Here is a 25,335-nt window from a genome sequence, read left to right on the forward strand (position 1 = left end):
AGGCAACACACTCCTGGGTAATTTCTTTTCAATTTATAAAAAATAAAATAAAATAAAATAAAACAAAACAAAATAAAACAAAACAAAATAAATTCAACTGTGGAACTTACTGTGATTATTACCTGAGTTCGTAGCTGTTTGATTTCTGTTTCAAGTTCTTTGATTTTCTCTTCTCGTTTCTGAAGCTCTGCTTGTGCCTCCTGTCGAGCTGTGAACTCTTCATCAAACTGTAAAGATTAACCAACACAAAAGTGTTTGTCCATTTATGTCCACACTAGATATTATACATTCAGGAATTCTTTGAACAATATCAAACTAGAGCAATAGATGCACTTTTAACTTAAAAAAAAAAAGAGTATTTTTCCAGTATGTGTTCTTCTAGTAGCACATAATTTCTTCCATCAATAAGTCATGACACAGAACCACTCAGATCTAGCTACTGAGTAGAGCTGTAAGTTCAACAGGTTCGTTCTGCCCCAACAGAATATTGTAGACTTCTCAAACTAAACTTGAGTATACACATCATTCAGTGAGCTTAAATCTGAAGAGATGTGTGCTGCTTCAGCAGTATCATCCATAAAGTAACATAAGAAAGGAGGTATCCAAATAAGTCAGTGATCCCTTCAGTCTTGAAGTCCCCATATAAAATGGAAGTCTAGTTTACAGCATGGTTTTCAGAAATTTGCTGTAAATTTTCATCCTGTTACTGTTTGCTAGGCTTAAGAGATTATTAGCATGTTTGAAAGCTTCTGTAATTCATTCTTCCACAGGACAAAGCAACTTATCACCAGTAAGAACCTGTTGACTGCCACTAACAAAGTACATTATGATAAATAACTCTGCCAGAAAAGCATCACAATAATTTTCTTTCTATAAAGCTCAGACACCACAGCTCCTATTAAAAATGCATCCACATTTAACACTGAAGAGAGAAAAGCTAATTACTTCATTCAACTCTTAATCTGAAATTTTTAATTATTGTGTTCAAGAACATGTACTGTCTTTTGGTCCACAAAAGGCTTCTTAGACCAGACCAAACATCAAAATTTTGAATGCTTTTAATACACAACAACATGGCATATGAACTTTAGTACTACTGCAGCTAATATAGTACATTCAGCATTTCATATCCTTAGGCAGCATGTGATGAGCTGAGATTAACAAATTAGCCATTAACATAATCTAGGAAACAGGAACTAAAGTAACTTGAGAAAACACATGATAGCAAGATACTTTCAGCACAAACACCAATAGTGATAAAGTAGAAGGATAAGTATCAATTTCTTTAGAAACACACCCCAAAAATGTTATTACAAGAAATATACTGAGCTGGAATTCTTCCTACAGAAATAATTTTAAATGTCTAACCTGTCCTGTATCTAGTAATAAATGAAAACTGCCCATCACCGAAAAAGGACTTAGTTATCAAGTTCCTATTAAATTGGACTTGATGAACTTAGAGGTCTTTTCCAAATTTTATGATTCTATTTCTATATCTAAGTGATAGGACAAGAGGAAAAGGCCTCAGGTTGCGCCAGGGGAGGTTTAGACTGGATATTAGGAAGAATTTCTTCACCAAAAGGGTTGTCACACATTGGAACAGGCTGCCCGGGGAAGTAGTTGAGTCACCATCCCTGGAGGTATTTAAAAGACATGTAGATGTGGCACTCGGGGACATGGTTTAGTGGTGGACTTGGTGGCATTAGGTTTATGGTTGGACTTTAAGATCATCAAGTTCTTTTCCAACCTAAATGATTCTATGATTCTAAAAAAGAATTGGACCAGAACGATAAATTTGTTAGCAAAACAGGTTCCAAAATTCACTGTAAGATTCCTAAATGTGAATAATAAGGAAATAAATTACTCTCCCTCATAATGTAATAATATATCATGGGTGTTATAAGGAAATAAAGCAGTATTTCAATGTTAGCATCTCTGTGCCTAAGGAGTTGATTCTTTTTCAAACATTGAATTACACTGCTTCTCAATATGTTTCTTCAGGTTCTAAACCAAAACTAGATGGAGAGTTATGAATATTTCCCCCTCAGTTGTTATTTTTCTTTTTTAAGCATATAGCTGCACTTTGTTAAATACCTAAGTATTTCAGGACAGAATAGCGACAAGTGGAATTTTTCCATCTTGTCTTCCCATGTTGTCTACAGCAGAGGAATACAACTGAAGGATATGTACAGCTAATACTACTTATCTGCTTCCAAATTCAAAGCAAGCTGGAATCTGAGCCTTGCACACACACAGAAAAACCCAAAACCCGCAGAGCTATTAAATGTAAAAGAACATCCTGCCTGTGAGATACACTATTTCCCAGTTTCCACCAACTGCCTACTGTGAAACAAGCCTACTATGTTCCTGTCAGGCTTCTGTTCCATACCTCAAAAATAGTGATGAGTAGGACTTACCTTTCTGGAAAATTCTGCTGCTTTCTTTTCACTCTCTTCTACTTTTGCTTTGTCTACACATGCATCTAGAATTTAAATAAAATACCACACAGAAGTCAGGTAAAACGTATAACAGCTCTAAGGTGCCTTCCTACCATAATTACTCTATGACCCCACGAAACAAAAGCAACAGACAAAAAATACAATTAATTAGTAGGTTGCTCTGACCAAACATTTGGTGAGTTATTTTGAAGAGCAAAATCTGTAAATATAAGGAAAGTGGTGAGGACACATGACCAAGCAATATAGAATCAGAGAATGGTTTGGGTTGGAAGGGACCTTAAAGATCATCTTCATAGTTGTTCTCTGACAGGTCTAAGTTTGCATGCCCTTCTCCTTTACATTAATCTACAACTAAAAAAAGGATTTTTACACTAGAATGAACCATATAACTATTATATATTGACTAGCAATTAATGCTAATGTAAATTTTGATATTTATAACAGACCTGAAATTCACAGAAATTATGGACAAGCAATTTTTGGTTATGAAGACTATTGTATTCAGATAGAAGTCAAGACAAATTTAGAGAAGCAAACTTCATCAGTGTCATTTTATTAAAGGCTGTAGAGTTTGTTCTGGCCGTCTCCACAAGTACACCTATTTCCAGAAAACTGAAAAAGTTCACTCAGTCAACTTAAGCCTAGAGAGAAGAATACAAAGAAAAACACGCACTTCAGTAAAACAAGGTAAAATTGCTTATAGTATACAAACCAATAAGATGAGTAAAATCCACATCCATTCTTCCTCTACATTTAAAATCTGGGTCCATGCCGCTGCAGTGCAATACTATCTGTGATACGCATTCTTCTATTATTTTGTAATACTGAGGTCTAACAAAGAACAGATTTTACAAGACAATAAGAACACGATCAATCATTTACGCAACATGGGGGGGGGGAAGGGGGCAATCTTAACTCCTAATATATGAATTATACAGTTGCCAGTAAAAGGATCAAGTTAAAGGACTTAATTGTACTCTGGCTAATAAAGCACTGTTGTCAGTTTCTCACAAGGATATCTGAAGAAGTGCAAGACTCCACAAAATACTGTGCACTATTCATTTATCCTTTGCCAGACAATAATCCATTAAACAAACAACACATTTATTATTTGCAATATATGCTGCAAAAATTACTTAGCACATTCTCAACAGTGACTTCCATCGCTCGCAACAGTACCAGTATTCAATTACTTAGAAAATGAGTTAATTATTAACTTAATTGCTTGATATACATCTCTACACAACAACATCAGGAACCTCCAAGATTAGAGAATTCTGTGCTCAAAATTATTAGTTCTTACCAGTGCAAGGTATTACATTTCAATTTCACATACCATTGAGCTCTCAGTAGGAAACCCTCAAACCTAAAGTGATGATATCCCAAACTTTCCAATTAAAATAAATATATATACATAAAAATTGGAAGATTTCTCATGTTATATTTTACTACTTAATCTTATCATCTTGCATATAAATTGTTTTTATCAACCCTTTACAACAAAAAAATTACTTCTTAAAACAAGATTTTTTATGTGGTACTTCGACACTGCTAAGACACTATAAGGTGCACGTAAAAGAAGCTTACATCGAAAAGACAAGATACAAGGCACTGTGGAAGTACTTAAAATTATTAGTTATACAACTAACTTTCAAGTTCTTTGAAGTCATGAAGCTATCAAATTTGAATAAAGGAAAAAGTGCTCAACGAGTTAGATTTTGGGATAAGGGTGTTAGAATAAGGTTCAAGTCTTTGAAATAAGCATTATTATATTTAACAAGATCTTTTCAATATTAACATTGAGCAGAAAAACAAATAACACATCAGTTACTGTCCTGGTTTGAGCTGGGATAGAGTTAATTGTCTTCCTAGTAGCTGGTATAGCGTTATGTTTTGGGTTCAGTATGAGGAGAATGTTGATAACACGCTGATGTTTTCAGTTGTTGCTAAGTAGTGTTTAGTCTAAAGTCCAGGATTTTCCAGCTTCTCATGCCCAGCCAGCAAGGAGGCTGGAGGGGCACAAGAAGTTGGGAGGGGACACAGCCAGGGCAGCTGACACAAACTGGCCAACGGGGTATTCCATACCATGTGATGTCATGCCCAGTATATAAACTGGGGGGAGTTGGCCAGGGCGGGATCACTGCTCAGGAAACTAACAGGGCATTGGTCGGCAGGTGATGAGCAATGGCATTGTGCCTCACTTGTATATTCCAATACTACTACTACTATTATTATTATTGTCATATTATCATCATCATCATTTTATTATTATCATTAATAGAACAGAAAAGAAGAAACTAATAAACTGTTCTTATCTCAACCCACGAGTTTTACTTTTTTCCTTCTGATTCTCTTCCGCATCCCACTGGGTGGGGGGGGAGTGAGTGAGCGGCTGTGCAGTGCTTAGCTGCTGGCTGAGGTTAAACCATAACAGTTACAGAGCAACTATTCATGAACAATTATGAGCTACTCAGTTTACCAGGGTCTTGATTTCTATTCTTCTCCCTAACCCCTCCAAAAAAATCAAACATGACACCTGACACTTACCGGACATAGTAATCACTCCTGATGAGAAGAAAATGTTGGAGAATTGACAAGAAGTAATTTTCTGAAGAAGTATCTTTCAACATATTATACAACAGATGAAATACTTCATTCACATCAGTGCAAATTTTGTTAAGGAAATACAAGGACTTAAAAAAGGACAAAAAAAAAACCCCACCCCACCCCCCCCCCCCCCAAAAAAAAACCCCACATCCCACACCCAAACAAACAAACCAAAAAAAACCAAAACAAACAAAAAAAAAAAACCAACCAAACAAAAAACCACAACACAAAACACCCCCCACACCCAGTTCCCTAGATGTTGTTCATATTGTTCAAGTAAAACCTTTTAACACTCTGAACTACTATCCTTATTAGTAAATATCCTTTTTCCACTAAGACTGTCCACAGAAACCACCTCCTGCTTAACAGTTAAGACACGTTTCATTACTACTCAGAAAAATTATACTACATACTTATTATCATAGAATCCTGTAAAAATATTTCACATAAAGCTTTCATTTTCATTCTGAAGTAAGCCAGGCTATTGGCAAAAACACACTAGTCAATCATTTTAATTTCTTAAATAAGAATATTACCTGTCATTACCTGTTCTGTAATGCAACAACTTTATTGTTAGTGATTTTATATTCTTCTCATTGGTTGCATCCACCTTCCTCTGCTTCTTAAGTACCAGCTACTACTCATTTAAAAACTGCAAGCAATCATTCTGAACTTAGGTAACTTTAAATTTACTGCTTTTTCATAAATAGAGAAGGCATGAAGCTTAAGTGCCTCAGAACCTACTAGAAATGTTGTTCCAACTTAGTTATCAAAATTCCTTTTTCTTCAAACTTATAATCTTCCATCGGTGTAATTTTGTAACTTCATGTATTACAAGCCAGAGTTTAGCTTAGTAAATGTGATTTATGAAAAATTAATTCAGCTCCAAATGACTTATATTTTACATGCAATTTAAGTACTAATTTTCTAAATAAGTTTTTAACAAAGATATCTGCTTGAGAAAGTCCCTGACAAGACATGCAACTGTGACAAATAAACTGCACATAGAGCATTCTAACTTACGTTTAATGAAGTTATTAAACGATGCAACAAGATATAACACCATTTCTATAAAGGATATTCCATTTCAGCTCTGATATCATTGAGACGATGTGACAGTTCAATTAAGTCATCTTCTTTGTTCTCATCAAACACTTTCAGCTGAATATCAAGCTCTTCATTATCCTTATCTTTCAAGCCCTATTTTTCAAGGCATAGCATATCTTAATTTTCCCTTTTTTAAAGCAAGAATTTCCCCCCCTTCAAAGATTACATAATGACAAAATATGAGACATTAACCTTTGGAAGAGGACTAAGCTGTAACTCAGTGCCTGGGTTTTTTTTATTATAATTGCACAGCCATGAAAAATTAAGGCAAAATATCAGCAAACATAGGTACGGGCTACAGAACAAATATGAAGCCTTCTAATTGAGTTGAGTTCTCTTAATGGGACAGAGTCAGCAGTTTATGCTTGTTAATGTCAGTTTCTTTAAAAAAATAGCCTAAGGGTATTTCAAAACATTAATGAAAGTGAACTTAAGAAGCCTAAAGAGGCGTAAATATATGCTTACAAATTCTGTTATTAAGTTAATCTAGAACTTAGCATAAAAACAACCATAGTACATTGAGAAAAACTTACAAGAGAAAAAAAAAAGAAAAATTAATACTTGGAGCAGGGAAAATTTTGTTGTTCTTGTAAGAAATGCTAGCAATTTCACTCATACACTTAAGAACCAAGTTTAGCTTCCTACTAGGCAAAGCACAAAAAAAGGCAACTAGCTCAAAAGCTATTAGTGTGAATGCACTCCATGCTTTAAATGAAAATTGGCCTGAAATTGTCATAACTGGATATGCACAAACTGAATGGCAACTGTGTAGTTCCCCAAAAAAGTAGAAACTCATTCTAATGTTTGAAAACCAGAGAAGGCTACTGTGAATCTGGACAGATTAAGAGAAAGTAATATGGATCCTCCTCCTGATTGTTTTTTGTTCAAGAAGCCCTCGTTTATAAATTTCTTGAAAATTTACCCCTAAGCACAGATATAAGCATGAAGTCTTCTTAAGATGCTCTATCATTAAGAAAGTTGCTTTCTAATGCAAAAAAGCCTCCTCTACCTTGGACATTCATTCACTGCAGAATTAATGATCTGAGCTCAATGCGTATCTTGTAACTAATACGTTACAAATAAACAAACCGCAAGATAGCATTGACTATTTTAGTTGATATTACAGCTTACATGAAATATTAATTAAACTTACTAGAGACAGAATTTCAACACCATAGCTTTTTAGGAAAGATTATCATCACTGAATATTAATTGCTTTTGAACTCATATATCTGTATGGCAGTACACTCTATGAAGTTTTCTATCATGATTTATTACAATTCAGTTTATTTGCCACCTAACCCACCCCCAATTCTTAAGGTTTTTGAGCATTATTGATTGTGTAAACTAACTTTCAGTAGATTACAAAAAACTAAAAGTTCTTCAGGGCTTCAGATGTTCTACAGCAAATAAAGACAGCAGATCACATTAATGTATCTACATGATCTAAAAACCTAAATACCTACCCTAAGAAAAATTAACATACATACACCAGTAACAGTTTCAAATCTCAATGTGCTATAAGCTGAAGGTTTTTATTCCTGACAAGTGTTGATGATTCAAAACTTTGTATCTTAAAAGTTATAGCAGTATAAATTCTGTTTCAGACAAATATAAGCAGGTACTTTTTCAGCTTTTGTGAGAAACTGCTGAGTAGCTTATACATATTCTTGATCATCGGAACCATCAGAATGGTTTTTTGGTTAAGAGCTATAAATCTACCCCTAAGTCACAAATATTTATACACAACTACCCATAAAGGCATACTTCCATGCAGCTGCATGAAGACATGCAGTCTCAAAGAGAATGAAGGAGTCGATTTGATTTTTCCTTAAAAACTCCAAATGCATTTTCAGAATGTAGATTAAAGAAAAATAGATTTCACAGAAAACAACAGGAACAGCATATACAAAGAAAGTCAATTCAAAATTGGTTCCGCAGCCAGACTCCCATTCACAACATGTGCTTTGAGCTCATTACACTAAATTTGACTACCCTAATTTAATTCCTAATATATTGACTTGTTTCAACTACCATTCTGGTTTACATAGCTAATGAAAACCTAAATTTGCTGCTATGCAAAACGAAAGCAGATTTGGATTGCTAGTCCTTTCCAGGTCCGACCTTCCCCACCCCCAATCTTTCACATCAGCTAGTCTCAGTAAAACAATTTGGTTGTCTTCAACAATCACAAACAGTTGACTGTGATCAATTCCTACGTACAAATTACTTACAGGCAATATTTTCTTCAGGCCACAACGTAAAAACTCATTTCTCAAGTGTATCCTGAAATCAAGATCTTCTGGAGATGTAACAAGGGCATTGATGAGCTGCATACATGCTACCTATTATTGGAAATACAAGCAAAAACTTTTAGCATGTGAAAATAAATACTGCCTCTGAATATTTCAGTTTAATTATAAAACCAAATGTCAAGAGATGGTTATTATTTATTATGCAGCACACATGCAACACCTGACCTTGCTTAGTTTAAGCAATATCAAATACTCTTCTGTTTTCATATTGCGAGTGCTTCTGCTATGTGAAAATTGTATCACATAAAGGATCATACATTATTTCAGAAAGTAATTCCCACACTACAGTTCTACACTGCAACTCCTTCTCTTTCTCCTCAGATTTTGCCAATTTGAAAACAACCTGGTTTTATAGTAATCAGATTTAAAAACAAACAAACAAACAAAAAAACAAACACAAAAATCCCCCAAAAATAACAACAAAAAAAAAAAACCACAAAGACACCCATACATAAAATAATTTACCTCACCAGGTGTCTTTTCTACTCCTGCACAGCACTTTTGCAAAATGTCTGAAGTCTCAGGATACTGACTAATGCTTTAATTGAACAGCTGTGCACTTTAATTGATTTACTTTAAAACAGGTAGACAATAGCATAATGCCAAAGGTGCTCATACACGTTAAAAGACTAAAATGGGACTCCAGGGAAATACCAAGTTTGGTAAAAGATGTTAACTGCAAATAGAAGTAGTATTAGAGTAGAAAAATTACATAAATAAAAACCAATAGCTGCAGAGAAAAAAGTCAGATAAAAGCACCCTTCCTGTTTTAATTACATTCATTATTTAGTTTGAATGGAACACCTTATGGAGTCTTAAATTTCTATTAAAACACTCTTTCAAAGGCACTCCCTTTATATAGCTGCATCTTCCAATAATGTAGTATCATCATGCTCGCTTGAACGATTCTTGTTATTTTACTACTATGACATGACTTAACAAGCCAAAGTACATGTCCAATCTGAAATTAATAGAGAGAAGAGGTGCCATCTGCTATGATTGCTTTTGCCAGAAGAGACTCTGGCTTAATGGCTTGTACTAATACATTACAAGTAAAGAATGGTTTTGTCAGAAACAAGTTAATGAGTCTTGCAATTGTACCTTTACTGACATACAAGTGAGGTTTTGGGGAGTGGGGGGCAGGAATGTTGTGTGGTTGTTTTTGTTTGGTTTAAAACAACAAGGTCATAAAGTAGGAAACAACTTCAAAATTAATTCTTCTGTGATAGCATTACTAAGATTAGAATGTAATTTATAGTAACATTGAACATCAGTAACTTATCAGCTCTGAAACAAGAACTACTGATGGTAAACATAGCATTAAGACAACTATAGCTGACATATATATGATCTAATAATGGAGAAGGTATCCCTTCCATGTAGGTATACCTGCCCTGCTTGCATTCTACTTTTCCTTATCTTTCAGCCATAGTACCTTAGCAATACAAAATTTGACAATAAATACTGTATTATAAGAAGGAAATAAGTCAAAGTCATCCTCTAGTAGTATATTCAGCCACTTGGTCCCTATGCAAACACTTGCAGTTACTGAAAAAAGCAATTTTTAAAAGTTTGCATTCTAATAGCAACCAAAACTCTTGGGCTATTCAGGTGTACACAGAGATTAATAAATTCTATCCACCGACACATAAGCAGCAATGAACATGTGACATAGGACATGACTCAGTAAAGATCACTGGCACAGAAGACTGGTTTTTTTATTATTTTATAAAAATATTTTTTTAAAGTCACTAGATTATCCCTAGAGATGCACCAGCAGCTGATAAAGGGCAGATGTCAAACACACACCAAGGAATGGACAGTTCTTGTTGACAAAAGTAGCAACTATATCCTGCTGCACACTACTAATCTCCAAAGGTACCCTGCCAAAAATGGACACACCCAATCAACATCTGTCATAGTTACTACATATCTGAATACTTAAAAGGCTGCATATACTGCTGCCAAAGTCCCAGCAGTAATAAGACAGCTGCATGTATATCTTACAGATTTCTTAGCAACAGAAGAAATCTTAGCAATGGGAGAAATTATTTCTGTTTAATGTAAGAGGACGGCTGTGTTAGAGGACAGCTACGTTCAACAACATTGAGCTTTAAATATCTAAAACTAGCAGTTTTACTCCCACTCAATTTACTTCTCATATTGCTAAATTATTAATGAATTATCACTGTCCTTGTGCCATGAATTTTTCAAAAAAAGGTCAACCATTCAATTTACCAGAGATAGGCTAGAATTTAACTTAAGTTGTTATTACCCAGGAGAATGATGACATTACCAAAATCCTTCATAGCCAAATAAAACTTTTGACTGCAGTTCCCAGAAAATTTCATTACAAAAACACCCTTCAAAATACCTAACTATATTAAGAAGACCTTTGCTTATCTATTTCTTCATTCAGTAATATTACAAAAAGGCGAATAATGCTTTAAGTATGCTCCTACCGCAGGTACTTCAAACAGTAAGATACTTGAAAGTGTGTGCTCAGTTAAGACATTCCAATTGTGGTTCTAAATTCAACTCAAATACTCACTTCAAGAGCACAACACAAACTTGTTTTTTTACGAATATATCACTTTGATGGAATCATTTCAAAGCCACAAGTACAGGAGTTTTTGTTTACTTTGGGTGCAGGAAGACTGGGGGGAAAGGGGGTGTTTAAAAAAAGCAATGCAACTTAGGAGTACTTTTTCATGGTTCTTCCCTAAATGCAAAAGATATACAGGAAGCACTGCCTCCAGCTCCTTTAACTCCAGCTTCCTCAGGGCTCCAGTAACAATAATTAAACACTTCACAGAGGACAGACTGAGAGTTGGATTTTTACTGGTCCATTAAACCACACAGAATTCCCAATCAAGAAGATTAAGCAGTGACAAAGATAATACAATGCTTTCACAGACTTATTACCTAAGCATTATATCTGGTATCCAAGAACAGGAATATCTCTAATTACTCTCTTTTTATTAAGGTCAAGACTTTTTAATCCTATTTTTGGGACAAGGAAGTCAGTTTCTTGGTTTCACGCCATTAATCAGAAAATCTAGTATCAGCAGGCTGTTTCTATTTATTTTTCCTCTTTTACTGAACACTGGAGTAATAGCACTAAAAGATTTCACTGGTAAATAATTTTAATATCATGAAATAATACACAGTCTTCTAGTATTTTAGATTATTTCTGAAGTATTAATAAGCTTATAAAAAAGTAAACCCACCTGCAGTTGTAAGAATTCATGGTTTTCCAGTCCTTCAACAATCTGAGAAAAACGTTCCCTATTGTGCCTTTCAGCAGCAGTTGTTATAGCACCTAAAAGCTTGTCCAGACTAAGAAAGAGGTAAATTGTCAAAAAGCGTACCACAATCAACTTTCTCATTTTAAAGATACTTAGCCCACTATTGACACAGCTCAAGACTTCAGTGCACCAACAGAGAATCTAAATGTATTTATCTACACTTATCTATATAAAGTTGAAAATAAACCAAGAACCACATGTTAAAATATCTACAAGATTAATGTTGAATTAAAAAAAAAAAGTGAATAAATCTCTAAATTATTGTGACATTCAGCTAAGAAACAACCAATGAGGGGAAAAAGAAAAAAAAACACAACCTTTGCAAGACTGTGCACTAGGTACTAGCTGACGTGTTTGACATCTGGGAATTCTAATATATTGTCTTTTCAGAAATCAGATTGGTTTTATCTATTTATTGCATACAAGACATGAAGTTTGCCATTTTTAACCTTCAGTAAACTAAGACACTCAATAATTCAAAGCAAACATCTGCCAACTGATTCTCTTTGTTTTAAAAAGCTCATGGACATGTGCTACATAACTCCATAACTTAAACTATTCAAAACTTCAGCTATAAATGTAAACTTTTTGCCCCTGTCAAATTTGTTATGGTTAGGTAGAGGTGATATTTTAATAAAATCCATAAATATATTTATATCTATATTACTAATATTATCATCTAAACTAATGAAAAACCTTCACATGTGGTGTCAAATCAGTAATTGTCAGATATAAATTCATCTCCCATCCTAAGGGGAGACATCCCAATCTCAATCCTCCCCACAATAATAGGCTCAGTAGTACCCCATGCTAACACACATTTTTCTAAATCATCATTAAAACTGACAGCTTTCCTTGTGGCAAATAACAGTTCACATTTTCTGATCATACACAACTTAAATATTCTTTTTTCAGCAGCCATTTATGAACAGTTATGGTTCATGAAGTCTTCTCTTCTCTACAGTAAGCAATCATAGTCCTTTCAGCCCTTCCATTTAAGCCACAGTTTGTAGATCTGTGCTCACTAACTTTTGTCTTGATTTAATATTGGATTAATGCATCAGAACAGGTGAAAGTCTCTTTTCATTTAAACTACATTAAGAAAGTAAAGACTTAACAGGTTACATTTGTTTAACTGACAACTTTTCTCACCTGTATCCAAACTGAAAACTCACGAGCATTCAAAAAAACCTTTTTATTTCCATATTTTACTTACATATTATCCTCTCCAACAATGCAGAGAGCAGAAAGTATTTTCACTGTTTCGGTCATCATGTGTGGCTGCTTTGGATCAATTGCTCTTGATAACAGCAAGAGACTTCTTTCATCTCCTAGAATCCTGTGCAATCCATACTTAAAGAAACAAAAAGCTTACTGTGAAAAGATTGTAATTGCCTCGAATACTCATCATCATCTTTGGGCTTCAGATCCTTAGGAATCCTCACATCCCCTCTCCCCCATATGAAGTTTGGCAACACTCAACTAAAACCTTCCGGCTATTATCGCTTGGGGACACAAGTCAGTCTTCCGAGTCTTACATTTGAGGCTGTCTCCTAAGGAAGTGAGTGAGCTCATAAGGAAGATAACTTATTTTGTAAAATCAGGTATCCACCAAAAATCAAACCAGTTTTTATTTTCTATCTATATCTGAAACACCTTAACAGTATGAAAAATTCATTCCTTTTTTTTCCTGTAATTGTAACAGCTCCTGGCAAGTCAAAATAACATTTTCCACACAAATGACCAATAGACATTGAAATTCTTTTTTTAAACAACTATCTTTTATTTATTGTATATTCTATTTCACTTTTTGTACAGCTAAATCAAAAAACTTACACACTGGCATTTATTTAAAAGTAGCATTATTTTTCTTTTTCATTTTCATTAACTACAGGGTAGTTGGTAAATCAGATATCTAATTGTCTGAAGTTACAATCAAGTGTAGGAATAGCAGTGGGGAAGCATGTGACCATTTAAGTTTACTTTTCCCACTTCTTCAGACAGGCTGTTCTGTAAGTAAGATTTTACTAAACTGAGTAACAGGAGTTAAAAGTAATGTTAATGCACAGTTATATTTATTGGGGGGGGGGGGGGGGATGGAATCAATCATTATAACAACGCTTTAGATTTTGCTATGAATAAAGCAAAATTACAAGTTTAAGACATCAGCTTCTAGAAGAAGTACTCACTTTGTGAACATGAGTAACCCATGTTAGAAACAAGTTAGATACGACTTAAACTAGACCAAAGCTTTACCCTTTACCCACTACCTACCAACTTAAAAACTGTAGCTAAAAGGATATTAAACCATACTCAAATTTAAAATCAGGTGAAAAGTACATTATATTAACAAAACCAAGCATGCATTCAAATCAGAATTTAGAAAGAAATATTTTCCTTTCAACTTCACAAGCAATTAATTTCCTAATCCACTTATCTTAAATCCATACTATCATCATGTTTGCCAAATATTTTACTTCCAAAAATCAGTTATATTTAACAAAACTAAGACAAAATGCATATTCAGAAGGTTAACAAACAAGACTCAATGAAAACTTACACAAAGTTTATGACCTACATTTCCAAAGTCAGCTGACACTCGATATACAAGCTTTCCTTCCTTTTCTGAGATTCAACATACTACCTAGATCTTCAAGTCAACAAAAACCAAATCATGCTAAAAGTATCTGAAATTAAAATACTTCTTACTTTATTGTTCATAAATGCTTTGAGGCACTGGATAAGTTTATGTTGATTCTTCTTATCAATACTTTCTTGCCTTGAAAGGGAGGAGGAAAATGACATAAGCACAAACAATCTTCACAAGCTCCCTCACCCCTCCCTTCAAAAGATCCAAGTCCTTACTGTTTCTTGTCCAGAAGCTTTTCCAATACATCCAAGAGAAGTCCAAGACCTTCATGTCCAAAATTGTTAACCCAGCTAGAAAAAGGAAGAAAAATGCTTTTAACTATTTCTTAATCAAATGCAAAACTTGCCAAGTTATGTCTCCAATATTGCTTGTACATCTCTTCATAAATGCTGCTTTAAGTCTCACTTCCCAGGTAGACCTGATCAACCGTTAAGACAAATGCTCAGTACCAACAACTAGAAGCTGTTGAGAACCACTGAAAGGTGAGAAGATATTGCAGACAGTTGCCAACACTTCACTTATCCTTTTCCAGTGTGCTGAGAAATACTTCCTCTGCCAATAAGTATTACCATAATTACTCTGGTTTCAAAAAAACAACCCCACAATTTTTTATTGCTAACCAAACCCAGCATGATGAAAACTACAGCAGAAATTATTACTCACCTGACTGGATTGCTAGTTAGAGACACTCTCAAAGACTCTAGACAATTAAGAAGCTTTTCCTCTGAAATTCCAGATCGCAATTCATGAATATATTCTTGCGAGGACAGTGTGCATTCATGCTTGCTGTTTTTCAGTCCACCCTATCACAGAAGACAGAATGCTGCTTAACATGACATTGGTCATAATAGCATTTAGATGATAACATGCAAGACCAACAGTTCTGCGTGAATTTTAAAATCACCGTTTTCCCTGTACAACTCTTAAAAACACCTGACTTGACTTTAATTTGTCATAAATGTTTAATAGTTTAGGTTTTGCATCACAAGGATAAATATTTTTCTGGAATCTTCTTCACTTGAGTAAAGTGCATGTAGTACATCTTGGATATAAAAATTTAATTCCATCATCCAGTTGTATTAACATATTTAACTGCTACACACTCTCATTTAACATCTACTTCATAACACTGTAGTAGAAACAACCATAAACAGAGACATAAAACCCCCCACACCTGTTACTAATCTTGTCTGATCATTCCCACTGTACCTGTCTTCTGTTTTAAAGAAGCTGTGTATTATCACTATAGACATATCCTGACTCTCAAATTAATTCTTCTACGAAAGACAGGAAGAAGAAAAGCCATTGAAAATGAAAAGGAGCTGGTATCCACCAACTGTTACATCAATGTGTTTAAAATCATGCAACTGCATGACTCGATTTCTTGCTGCACCATAATTCCATATTTCGCCACTAATAGCGATCTCTAGAGGATCTTGTTTGCTACAAAAGAGTCATATGGAAGATTTGACAAAGAGCTCATCTCCCTATGGAAGCAGCATTACAGAAGAATAACTACCTACAAGGTATTTCAGTATTAAAAATACCTGATAATCAGTTTTTAGAACTGTAGTATTCAAAACCATGAACAATATACAAAACATTTTACCAAGCAGTGCAACTAATCTTTTATACAGCTCTGACATGTTGCAGAAAAGTAGGCTTATCTCAGAAGAGTGGTTATGATTACTATGCAGTTCCTAAAGCTCCTTAGCTCTAAATGGTCTATTGAAGAGAACCTGATAAAGATGTGTCATGGTTGTAAAGGCAGTATGAAAAGTCCCTGACCTAGAATAGGATTTATGTATTTGGTTTTAATTGTATCAGGAACTTCTGCAACTACTGTAATCTTCTAATTGTCTCTCTTTCAAAAAGCTACACTTTTTATGAAGTTTCTGCTCTATTCAAATTCCTACCATTCATTTTCCAAAAATGACACTAAGTATGGTTGATGACAAAATGACTTGTCTACCTTTAAGTTAATGATTTTGACCTACATACATTCCAGTATTAATACATATAACAGAACTACGGAAACGTTCACAATATACTTTCAGATTGTTTGTCCTCACCTCAACAAAACAAAAATGTGACACAGATTGTGAATGCATTAAGACAACCGTGTTCTCTGGACTATGTCAACTTTGAAGATGTTTCTTGCTGACATGCATAGCACCTTTAGCTGGACAACGCGTGCCAGTTATACATCAAAGGACCAAGACAGACAAAGATGAGTAAATAGGATATAAGGGATCTACAATCTGTCACTATCAACCTTCTAAACAAAGAGATGCTCTTCCACAAAAAGAAAAAGAAATAAATGGGTGGAGGTTATCTTTATAAGAGTAGGAACTGACTTTAAATCAGACAAGTGTATTAGCCCTACATATGAAAAATCATCATGGTTTAGAAAAGTCATCACTCTGAAAGACCCTAAGGTAAAGAAATAGAAAACAGGAACAGCTTTATGCCATTCATTCCATTGGACGGAAACAAAAAAATTTATATATATATATACATACACACACACATACATACAGTTTTTGTCATTTCAGACAACAGCCATTCCCCAAACCCTCAGAGTAAAACAAGAGAACAGAAGCACTGCTGTAAGCCACAAAATATATAAAGAGATGAGGTAACTGCAACTTCAAAAGCCATTACATGTTAAGCCAGCCCCTGAAAAGCACTCTAGAATGCAAGATGTTTTTTGGGTTTTTTTCCAAAAAGATTATTTCCTGTGGTTAGCTCTTCCCCTGTAGTCTGCTGCAAGCTCCAAAGGAGATTTCTGTTCATATGAGGCCTTTAAGGTCTTTGCTACATTTTCTTTCATATTCAAACAAAGGTGTGCTCTTGCTGCCTCATCGAGGACTTCGTGAGGCCCTGTCTAGCCCCTCATTTTCAGAAGACGTATGACTCCCTCAAAAACACTTAAAATAGGTTAAAAGTCAGAAGAATGGGCAGCATGATCTCCTAAACCTCACCATGCCTTACATGACAGACACACTTCTTCATTGTTTCTATGTCTAAGCACCTTTAACTACATAGCAATATGTAGTTATGTAGCATCTCCTCTTCCTTTTTTCCCCCTCTTAAAAACAGATGATCACTGAAGATGGCTCATGAAAATCCATTCCCAAAACCTTTCACCCAAATACTCCAGTTCATGCTAGAGAATTCTCAGCTTAGAAGGATTACTTTCTGTTATTTTCTACAAGCAACTTTTCAGTCTCAATCCACTCTTACCATCTACCCACGCTAATTGGAGTGCTACAACCAAGTGCTATTTCTTTTATTTCCCTATTCAAAGAGAGTTTAACTGGAATACTACTTTTAAGTAATGCTATGCCTTTACATGGATCCGGTTTTAATATATACATTTCTCATTTACTTTGAAGCACAAAGTCTCTGTGAAAGATATGCTTTATGTGAGAGCATCTAATAAAGACAAAAGACAAAAGCGAAGTACAAAAACTCAGAGGGTTAGGTCCCACACCAGAACTTTCAGAAATTAAATCAATGCATAAAATCAAAAATCTTAGAAATTACTTCATGACCAGTCATCTTCACAGTGTTACAATTAAGGCACAGAATTAGTCATTCATGACAACTGAAATGAAAGCCTGGACCACACATTTAAAAATCCTTCTCCAAGGAAGTTAGAAGCAAAGAAGTTTAGGGAAAAACTAAGCTTAAGGGAACTCCTGGAAAAGGAGTTTATATACTCACAAAAAGTATATAAAAGAAAACCTAGTTTGCTTTCCCATGAAGGGGGTAGATTAATTAATCAATTCAAATTTGTGTGTAGGACACATTTCAGGGTTTAAGGAACAATAATGACCGAGAGACAGGACAAACACTTTACAGTGCAGGATACAGTGAAAAATAAACTTAAGCACAGTTTTCTTTCTACACAAACTTTTTTTTTTTTTTTAATATTTAGAAAACTAGGCAACAATTAAATATTTTAGAGATGTCTATTTCAGTTTCTCTGACTCCACGGGATTTCAAAGTTGTTAGCTAGACAAAGAAATTCCTCACCCAGGACTTAGCAAACGTTCAGCTTTATACACTACTCACATGTGCCACCAGAAGCCTGTAAACAAGCTTGAGAACCATTATCTAACAAAATGGGAAAGCAAAAGCATTTTGCCCTCCATGGGGAAATAAGAAGATATTCTATCTACTTGGTGGTAAAGAACTGTGGAACACACCCGAACCAAATGGACAGGCTATAACAGTTAAAATACAAGATCAGAAGAACCTGCACAAACTACTCCTCTCTGAGGCACAATTCAGACGTCATCAGGACTCAAACTAAAGCTGGGTTCAGCTGAAGAAGTTATAAGTATATTGCTTCCATGAGACAGTGTTTATTTCAGTGAGGATGCTGGCAGCCAGTACATTGAATAGAAATCTCACAGTATCATTGGCGGTTGCTTCTATCCAATTCACTACACCTGATCCATAATTTAGTAAATAAATCACTCTTTAGACAGAAACAAGTAACTGGTACCAGCATAATTACTAACAAAGTGGAAGTAATAACTTACACTTTCCCCCTCGCCAATGACTAACTGCAGAGTTTTTTCATACTCTCTATTAATGCAATTCTGTTTCTATCTCAAGCAAAGAAACCACTATATTTTAATCAGAGTATAAAAACAAAGTCAGATAAGACAAGTTGTTTGGGGAGGTGGGTGTGGTTTGTTTATTATTTTTTTTTAGGAAAGCAATAAAAGTGTTTTCAGTCATATTTTTAAACCACATACTCTAGTTGTCACACATTTGACTTGGAAAAGCAGTATCCTTGTTCAAGCTATGAGGAAACACTATCAGCTCCTGACCTAGAAATCGGAAGTTTACACAGTTCATATCCACTTCACCCTGTGGGTATTTGCCAAACACATTAATTCAACCCATTAAAAACAGAACTAACAAGCTAATCCTACTTCAGCCATCTACATTAATGACTTACAGATACAACAGAAGATGCACAGCTGCCATTTCAATGCAATTATCACTGTCTATAAAAGCAAGGAAAGGTTACTTAGCAGGCAGCTAAAATGACAAGTGGGCACTAGTGCTTGAGATCTCAAGTAAAACTAAAGTAAGTTAAAGCTCTAAACTCCTCATTAACAGGCAAACCTCTTCTCTGCAATTGTCACTACAACCCAACAGTACTAGCATCAACAGCCCAAAATTCTTCTCCTCTCTAACCACAGTAAACCCGTAACTCTTCAGGAAAATAGCTACATACGCCAGCAGATGCAAACAACTCCCAAAGGATGAATCCTATGACAACATATACTGAGAAGCAGCACACCATGATGCATGCATTCTTTAAGCAATAATATACAGAAGCCATACTCTAAGAGCAGTATTTCTTATTTTACTATTTTACAAGTTACCTGTGCAAACACATGCTTGTCATGCATAACTATTCTTGCTCTCCATCAGACCCTGAATTAAAAGGCATGGGGAAGAAAACAGGTATAGAGTTTCTCCACTACCCATTCTGCATATACCAGTTTCCTTTATAAAATCATCTCTTCACAAAGCAGCTGTTCAGATTAATTCGTATAAGGAAATTACATAGCAGCAGGAATTATTCAAAACTGGTTTTAACGCACTGAACTGGAGAATTAATAATTTGTCCCCTCAGAAATCAAATACCTTTAAACACCATCATTGTGCTTATGTATTTTCTCAATCAGTATAAGAACCAGTACTGTGTACAAAACTAAAAAGTACTGGTGAATACAGACAGAAAAGTCATTTTAAAGATCACTCTGAATAAAACAAAGCCAACAGCAATTTCTTTATCCCTATGCACTATATCCTTAGATATTTAAGTATATCTGAGGTAATGATTAGACAGTTTTAAATCACAGGTTGTTCTTTATTATTCTTACTACAAAATACAAGTACTGAATATGACCCAAATAGAAAACCTTGCAGTACCTGAAAAGCCTGTTTTGGCTGCAATCAAAAATAAAGTCCATCCATAATTAAAAAGAACATCTTTGCTTTCAGCCATCATTTAAAATGTATATGTAATTATTCCCCCCAAAATCCTTTTTTCAAGAAAACAAAAAATTGCTGAATTTGAATTTGTCGATTTGCTCAATGAATTGAGTCCCAAATACTTGTTTAAAAAGAAAAAAAAAACAAAAACACTAAATTCAACCACGACAATGTAAAATGTAGATGAGCACTTAAGAGAAAATTTATGCTGTGAGCGATCTCATCTTATGCCTATTAGTTGACCTTCTGAACCCTCTGTATTAATCTTATTCTCACACTGGTATCTAGCAGCTGACATTTCCATGACAAACTATGAATACTAATAATTAGAACATGAAAAAAATCCATGTCTAAACAGAATGAAGTAAGCCAAATACTCTAAGTTTTGAGTGTTTGCCTTCAATAAAAAGTGAGACAAGCCTAAATTATATTTGTTGCTCACAATGAACAGATGAGTTCTCTGTGAGTCTGAAATATGTGGAAATAGATTCCCGAAAACTTAAAAACAGATCCCTCAAAAGTGCAATCAATGATCATATACTGGTAAGAAAAACATGATTGATATAGTTGATAATTATTTTGATAAAACAAGGATTCAGTTATGCCCACTGAACTTTTATCTTGGAATTAAAACTCAAAAATATTCCAGCCTAATCTCTAAAAATGGAAGTGTATTCATAAGAAAAAAACAAAACTATCATGTTCATACTCACCGGAACTTTACTTCCGACTATCTGCATGCAGTGGTCAGCCAAGAGAGGTTATTGTGTAAAAAAGATAATAATAACACATAAATAAACACAACAAAGTACTTAGTAGGATGTAGCATCACACAAATTTTTCAGTGTTTAATCATTAGTTGTAGTTACAGTCTTTTATTACTTCATCAAACCGTTTAGAGTTACAGCTTCTCAACAGGAAAACAGTAGTTCTACTGTAGCAGAAACAATTTTAAATTCTTATGTTCCACTGCTGAATCTTTAGTATTTTACACATTTATAAACAAATAACTAAATACCTAGCTTGACATCTACATCTTGAAAGATTAAGATATGCCATTTTGTTAAAATTATCAGGTCAGATATTTTATATATGACACTGAGAAAACTACAGAAAAAACTAATGGCATACTGACTTCCTTGTACATATAACAACTTCATTTATTATGGAGCTTTTGATCTATTTAGATGATGTCATCACTTAATTTAATTAAGTTTTCATAATCAAAAACATAGCCTACAGTTACAAATCTAACTTGCATTTCAGAAAAATCTCATGTGGCATTTTTCTTCAAGTGCTCAGTATGGATGCTTTTAATTACATGGATAATTAAACAGTGGTTTTCAGAATGACATCTTCTCTTTTTTTAACATGGAACAGCATCTCTGCATATTCAGGAACAAGAAGTTGACTTTAAACAGAAGAAACTGCAGAAAGGCAGCACATCTCTGCCCTGTTCCATCACTTTGCACAAATGACCATGTTCCTGTGCACACCAGGATTATGGACCTCTTAAATACGGTAGGCCTTTCCTTGTCAGCTATTTGCTGCAGTCTGATAGCAGCCAGTTTATTGAATAACCACTTCTATCTGATTAAAAGCCTGAGATGGTATGATTTTGTTCCGAGATCTGAATTTGACTGTATCTGTTCAGCTTCTACTTGCTTCATTTTCTACTCTTATCTCTTCCATTATTCTTTTAGGTAGCCTTTCAGAGACAGAAGTCCCTGCAAGTCTTTCACAATCACCTCTTCTCTTCCTGATGAAGCTTCCTCTAGAAGCACAAGGTGGACTGTCATCACCAGACAATCTCTTTTCCTAATTTACTGCCTTCTTCTGCCACCAATGTTCAACTCATTCAATATGGTATGAGATGCCACCAAGTTCAGTTCTGAAACAGAATTCTGAGTCTTCACCATTTCCCAAGTACAATTTTGATGGTCAACATTCTTTCTCTTCAAGTGAGAGAAGGAATCAGAAGCACAGATAATAACTTCACATTAAAGCATCCAGCTTATTAGCTTCTATACTTCATCCCCCAAGGAAAAGGAAAGCTTTTTTTAATCTATTGAAAATCAAGGTTTCTTTCTCACTCTGAACTTTGAAGACAGTACAGTGTTTCAGAAAAGCATGGTCAACATGCTGCAGATGGCACACAAGCCAGAGAAAATGAAGCACCAAATTTAAAAATAATTTGGTTAAGACGACATCAGCAAATGAGAGTGGTATTTTCATGTGAGTGGAGAGAGCTCAAAAGCCTAACTAATATAAACATGAAATGAACTGGGAGAAAAGTCACATCAACTGTTAACTGTGTTTCATGAGCTCTAAGCAGAAGAAAAGGCCCAAGTATCTGCAGTATAAAAAAGACAGATGAACAATTATCTGTGACCAAAGAAAAAGATAAAGAATTTTAAGAAAGACCATTTTGAATGCGATCAGCATTTTCATGGAAGACACGCCTGAAGATGGCCTCAAGAATAGAAAGTTTGACAATTCATGATGCAGTAATAATTGGTTAGGGCTTGAATTCAACTAGGCAGAGTAGTAGTTTAACTAAACAGAAGAAAAAATTAACAGTGAAAATGAGCTTTTGCTTTATTGTAAGATCCCAATCAACATTTTACAACTGAGCTCTATTTTTTATAATTTTTAAAACAGTTAAGATACTAGCTATTTAAAAGCTAAATTAGGGTAACACACTACAGAAAGGTCATTGATATTTCTGAAAAAACTTAAATTATTCCATTCAAATGCTGTGATTCAATTGCAAGAAGGACATACTGAAGCACACAAACTTTGATACGAGCTCTTTTTCCATTAGGAAAAACATTTTGCATATGTATAAAACATCCATACCGGTGCTGACTTAAGTTCAAAGTGCACATTCATGTATGAGGACGTTTTGGAATTTTTTAGCTTATATTTTTAAAATTGTTAGTACATTTTGGCAAACGTATCCCCAGTTCTGTTAAGTTTCCCATGCTGCAGTGCATACGGTAGCAGTAAAGCAATCTGTTAAAATTTTCAGCAGTTAGACATGCAATGGTAGTAGCCATGCTTTCCTTACTCATCTACAAAATTATGGTACTTGAGGCGGCCACATTTCAATATCAGTATATATAAGAGAGGTCACCACCATCCAACTACTTTTTGGGAAAGAATTGCAAGTACTTCCATTGTGAAAGCTTCTACTGCTTCAGTAAAATATTTTTGCTTACTAAGAAAAATTTAAGATTTAACGTTGATCATCAAGTGAAGACAAAAACCTTGCAACATGTAGTCGATAGTTCCCAAAGATAGTTTAAGCGAAGTATATTAACAGGAAATTTCATAATATTCACTGCATAAGCTTGAATAATTCTCCAGTAACTTGTATGTTTAGCTAGACCATACTTTAAGCACTAAGATTCCTTCAAGGAGAGACTAAAGGACTGTGGATTATGTTTAAGATGAACTCATGCAGGAACATCACTCCTCTCAGAAACGTAAATCACCATTTTCACATTATAATGTAAGTTTTCCCTCACTTAAGTTTATAATGTTTAATGCAAAGCATTTGCATTTAATAATTGCATGTCATTGTAGTTCTAATTTTTTTTATTAACTCTGCAGAGCTGATTTTAAAGTTTAAAAGAACTGTACTGCTTGCAGTCCATGCTTATAGATTCATTAGGCAGACAGCAACATCATCTTATTTGCCAGTTTATTTCACTAGGAAACAGATAATTATTTAATGCTATCTGTATTTAGCCCTCAGACTCAACTCTGTAGAACTGCTAGCAGTGCTGCCATTATTTGAACAATTATTCCACGCACAGTCTTATTTTCCAGTAACCCTTTATTGCATACAAGAACTTAAGTGTGAAAAAAGATGATATTCATCCTAATTTCAAGTAAAATCATAAGCATTACCTAATTTTATTGAAGAACTATGCTGATAGCAAATTTTATCACTTGAGGCATACTACGGACCCTTGGATACACAAAGCTACCCCCCACCATCACTTCTCCCCAATGCTGCAATACATTCAGTTCCTCAGAATTCACCACTGGCTTCTTCAAAATTCTTTATACAGCAAATAGTGGCACAAATCAGGACAAAACCTATTTTTAGGGAAATCACAACATATATCTGTCTGTTTCATCCAACATTCATGAATTTTTGTGGCATATTCTCCTTTTACGTGATAAGAACTATATTTGCCATAGTCAATTTTTAACACACAAAAAGCATTACTGTTGTATTTTATAACTAATTAGTACTAATAGTCCCACTGCAGAAAATAAATCGCAGCTCTTCACTATTTGAAACTGTATTTCTTGACCCCAAATGTTGGAGCATCCAGTCATTCTCTCACACTTCTAGCATCCCAGAACAGATAGACTGCAAAAAGTCTGCAGGAAGGATCCATCAACTAAGGATTAATCAATCAATTAAAGTACAGAGAATGATCAACACGAATGAAAGGTCTGAATGTATTTTTTTTCTACTCAAAATAAATTTGAAACTCATTTTAAGACCATCTTTTCACTAAAGGAATCATTTTATTTACCTTCAGAACATTCCTTAGCAGAATATTTAATGCAGTCAGTCTTCAAGCCAGCTACAGTACTCAACATACTCAAATTAACTTCAATACTGACTTTACTTCAATTTTAAATACTTTCAATATTTTGACTCCCTGTTTCTAACACTACAAATTGTATATCTAGTATGTATGTCATTACTGAAACCATAAAGTCATGGTAACCCTTCCAAAAACTTTTGGTACCAAAAATTCATAATATTAATTCCACAGAAATACACTCAGTTTCCATCCATGACTGTACATCACTGGATTTGCAATTTCTTACGATTT

At 34.5% G+C, this 25,335-nt stretch overlaps 1 protein-coding gene across 6 annotated transcripts in view; it reads right to left on the minus strand.

Annotated features, from left to right (window-relative positions):
* Window positions 1–25,335, minus strand: part of DIAPH2 (diaphanous related formin 2) — a 302,075-nt gene that overhangs the window by 248,780 nt on the left and 27,960 nt on the right. For 5 of the 6 annotated variants that reach the window (XM_075054004.1, XM_075054006.1, XM_075054003.1 and 2 more), the window contains 12 exons: window positions 21,187–21,207; window positions 15,110–15,249; window positions 14,662–14,736; window positions 14,506–14,575; window positions 13,013–13,149; window positions 11,719–11,827; window positions 8,408–8,518; window positions 6,148–6,266; window positions 5,007–5,123; window positions 3,172–3,290; window positions 2,418–2,482; window positions 123–227 (listed from right to left, as the gene is read on the minus strand). In XM_075054004.1, the coding sequence (XP_074910105.1) occupies window positions 123–227; window positions 2,418–2,482; window positions 3,172–3,290; window positions 5,007–5,123; window positions 6,148–6,266; window positions 8,408–8,518; window positions 11,719–11,827; window positions 13,013–13,149; window positions 14,506–14,575; window positions 14,662–14,736; window positions 15,110–15,249; window positions 21,187–21,207 (1,188 nt within the window). The remainder of the gene's footprint in view (window positions 1–122; window positions 228–2,417; window positions 2,483–3,171; window positions 3,291–5,006; window positions 5,124–6,147; window positions 6,267–8,407; window positions 8,519–11,718; window positions 11,828–13,012; window positions 13,150–14,505; window positions 14,576–14,661; window positions 14,737–15,109; window positions 15,250–21,186; window positions 21,208–25,335) is intronic. The other variant, XM_075054005.1, reaches the window with a different exon arrangement.

Source organism: Buteo buteo, chromosome 22 (genome assembly GCF_964188355.1).
Source record: "Buteo buteo chromosome 22, bButBut1.hap1.1, whole genome shotgun sequence".
In the NCBI taxonomy this organism is placed as follows: Eukaryota; Metazoa; Chordata; class Aves; order Accipitriformes; family Accipitridae; genus Buteo; species Buteo buteo.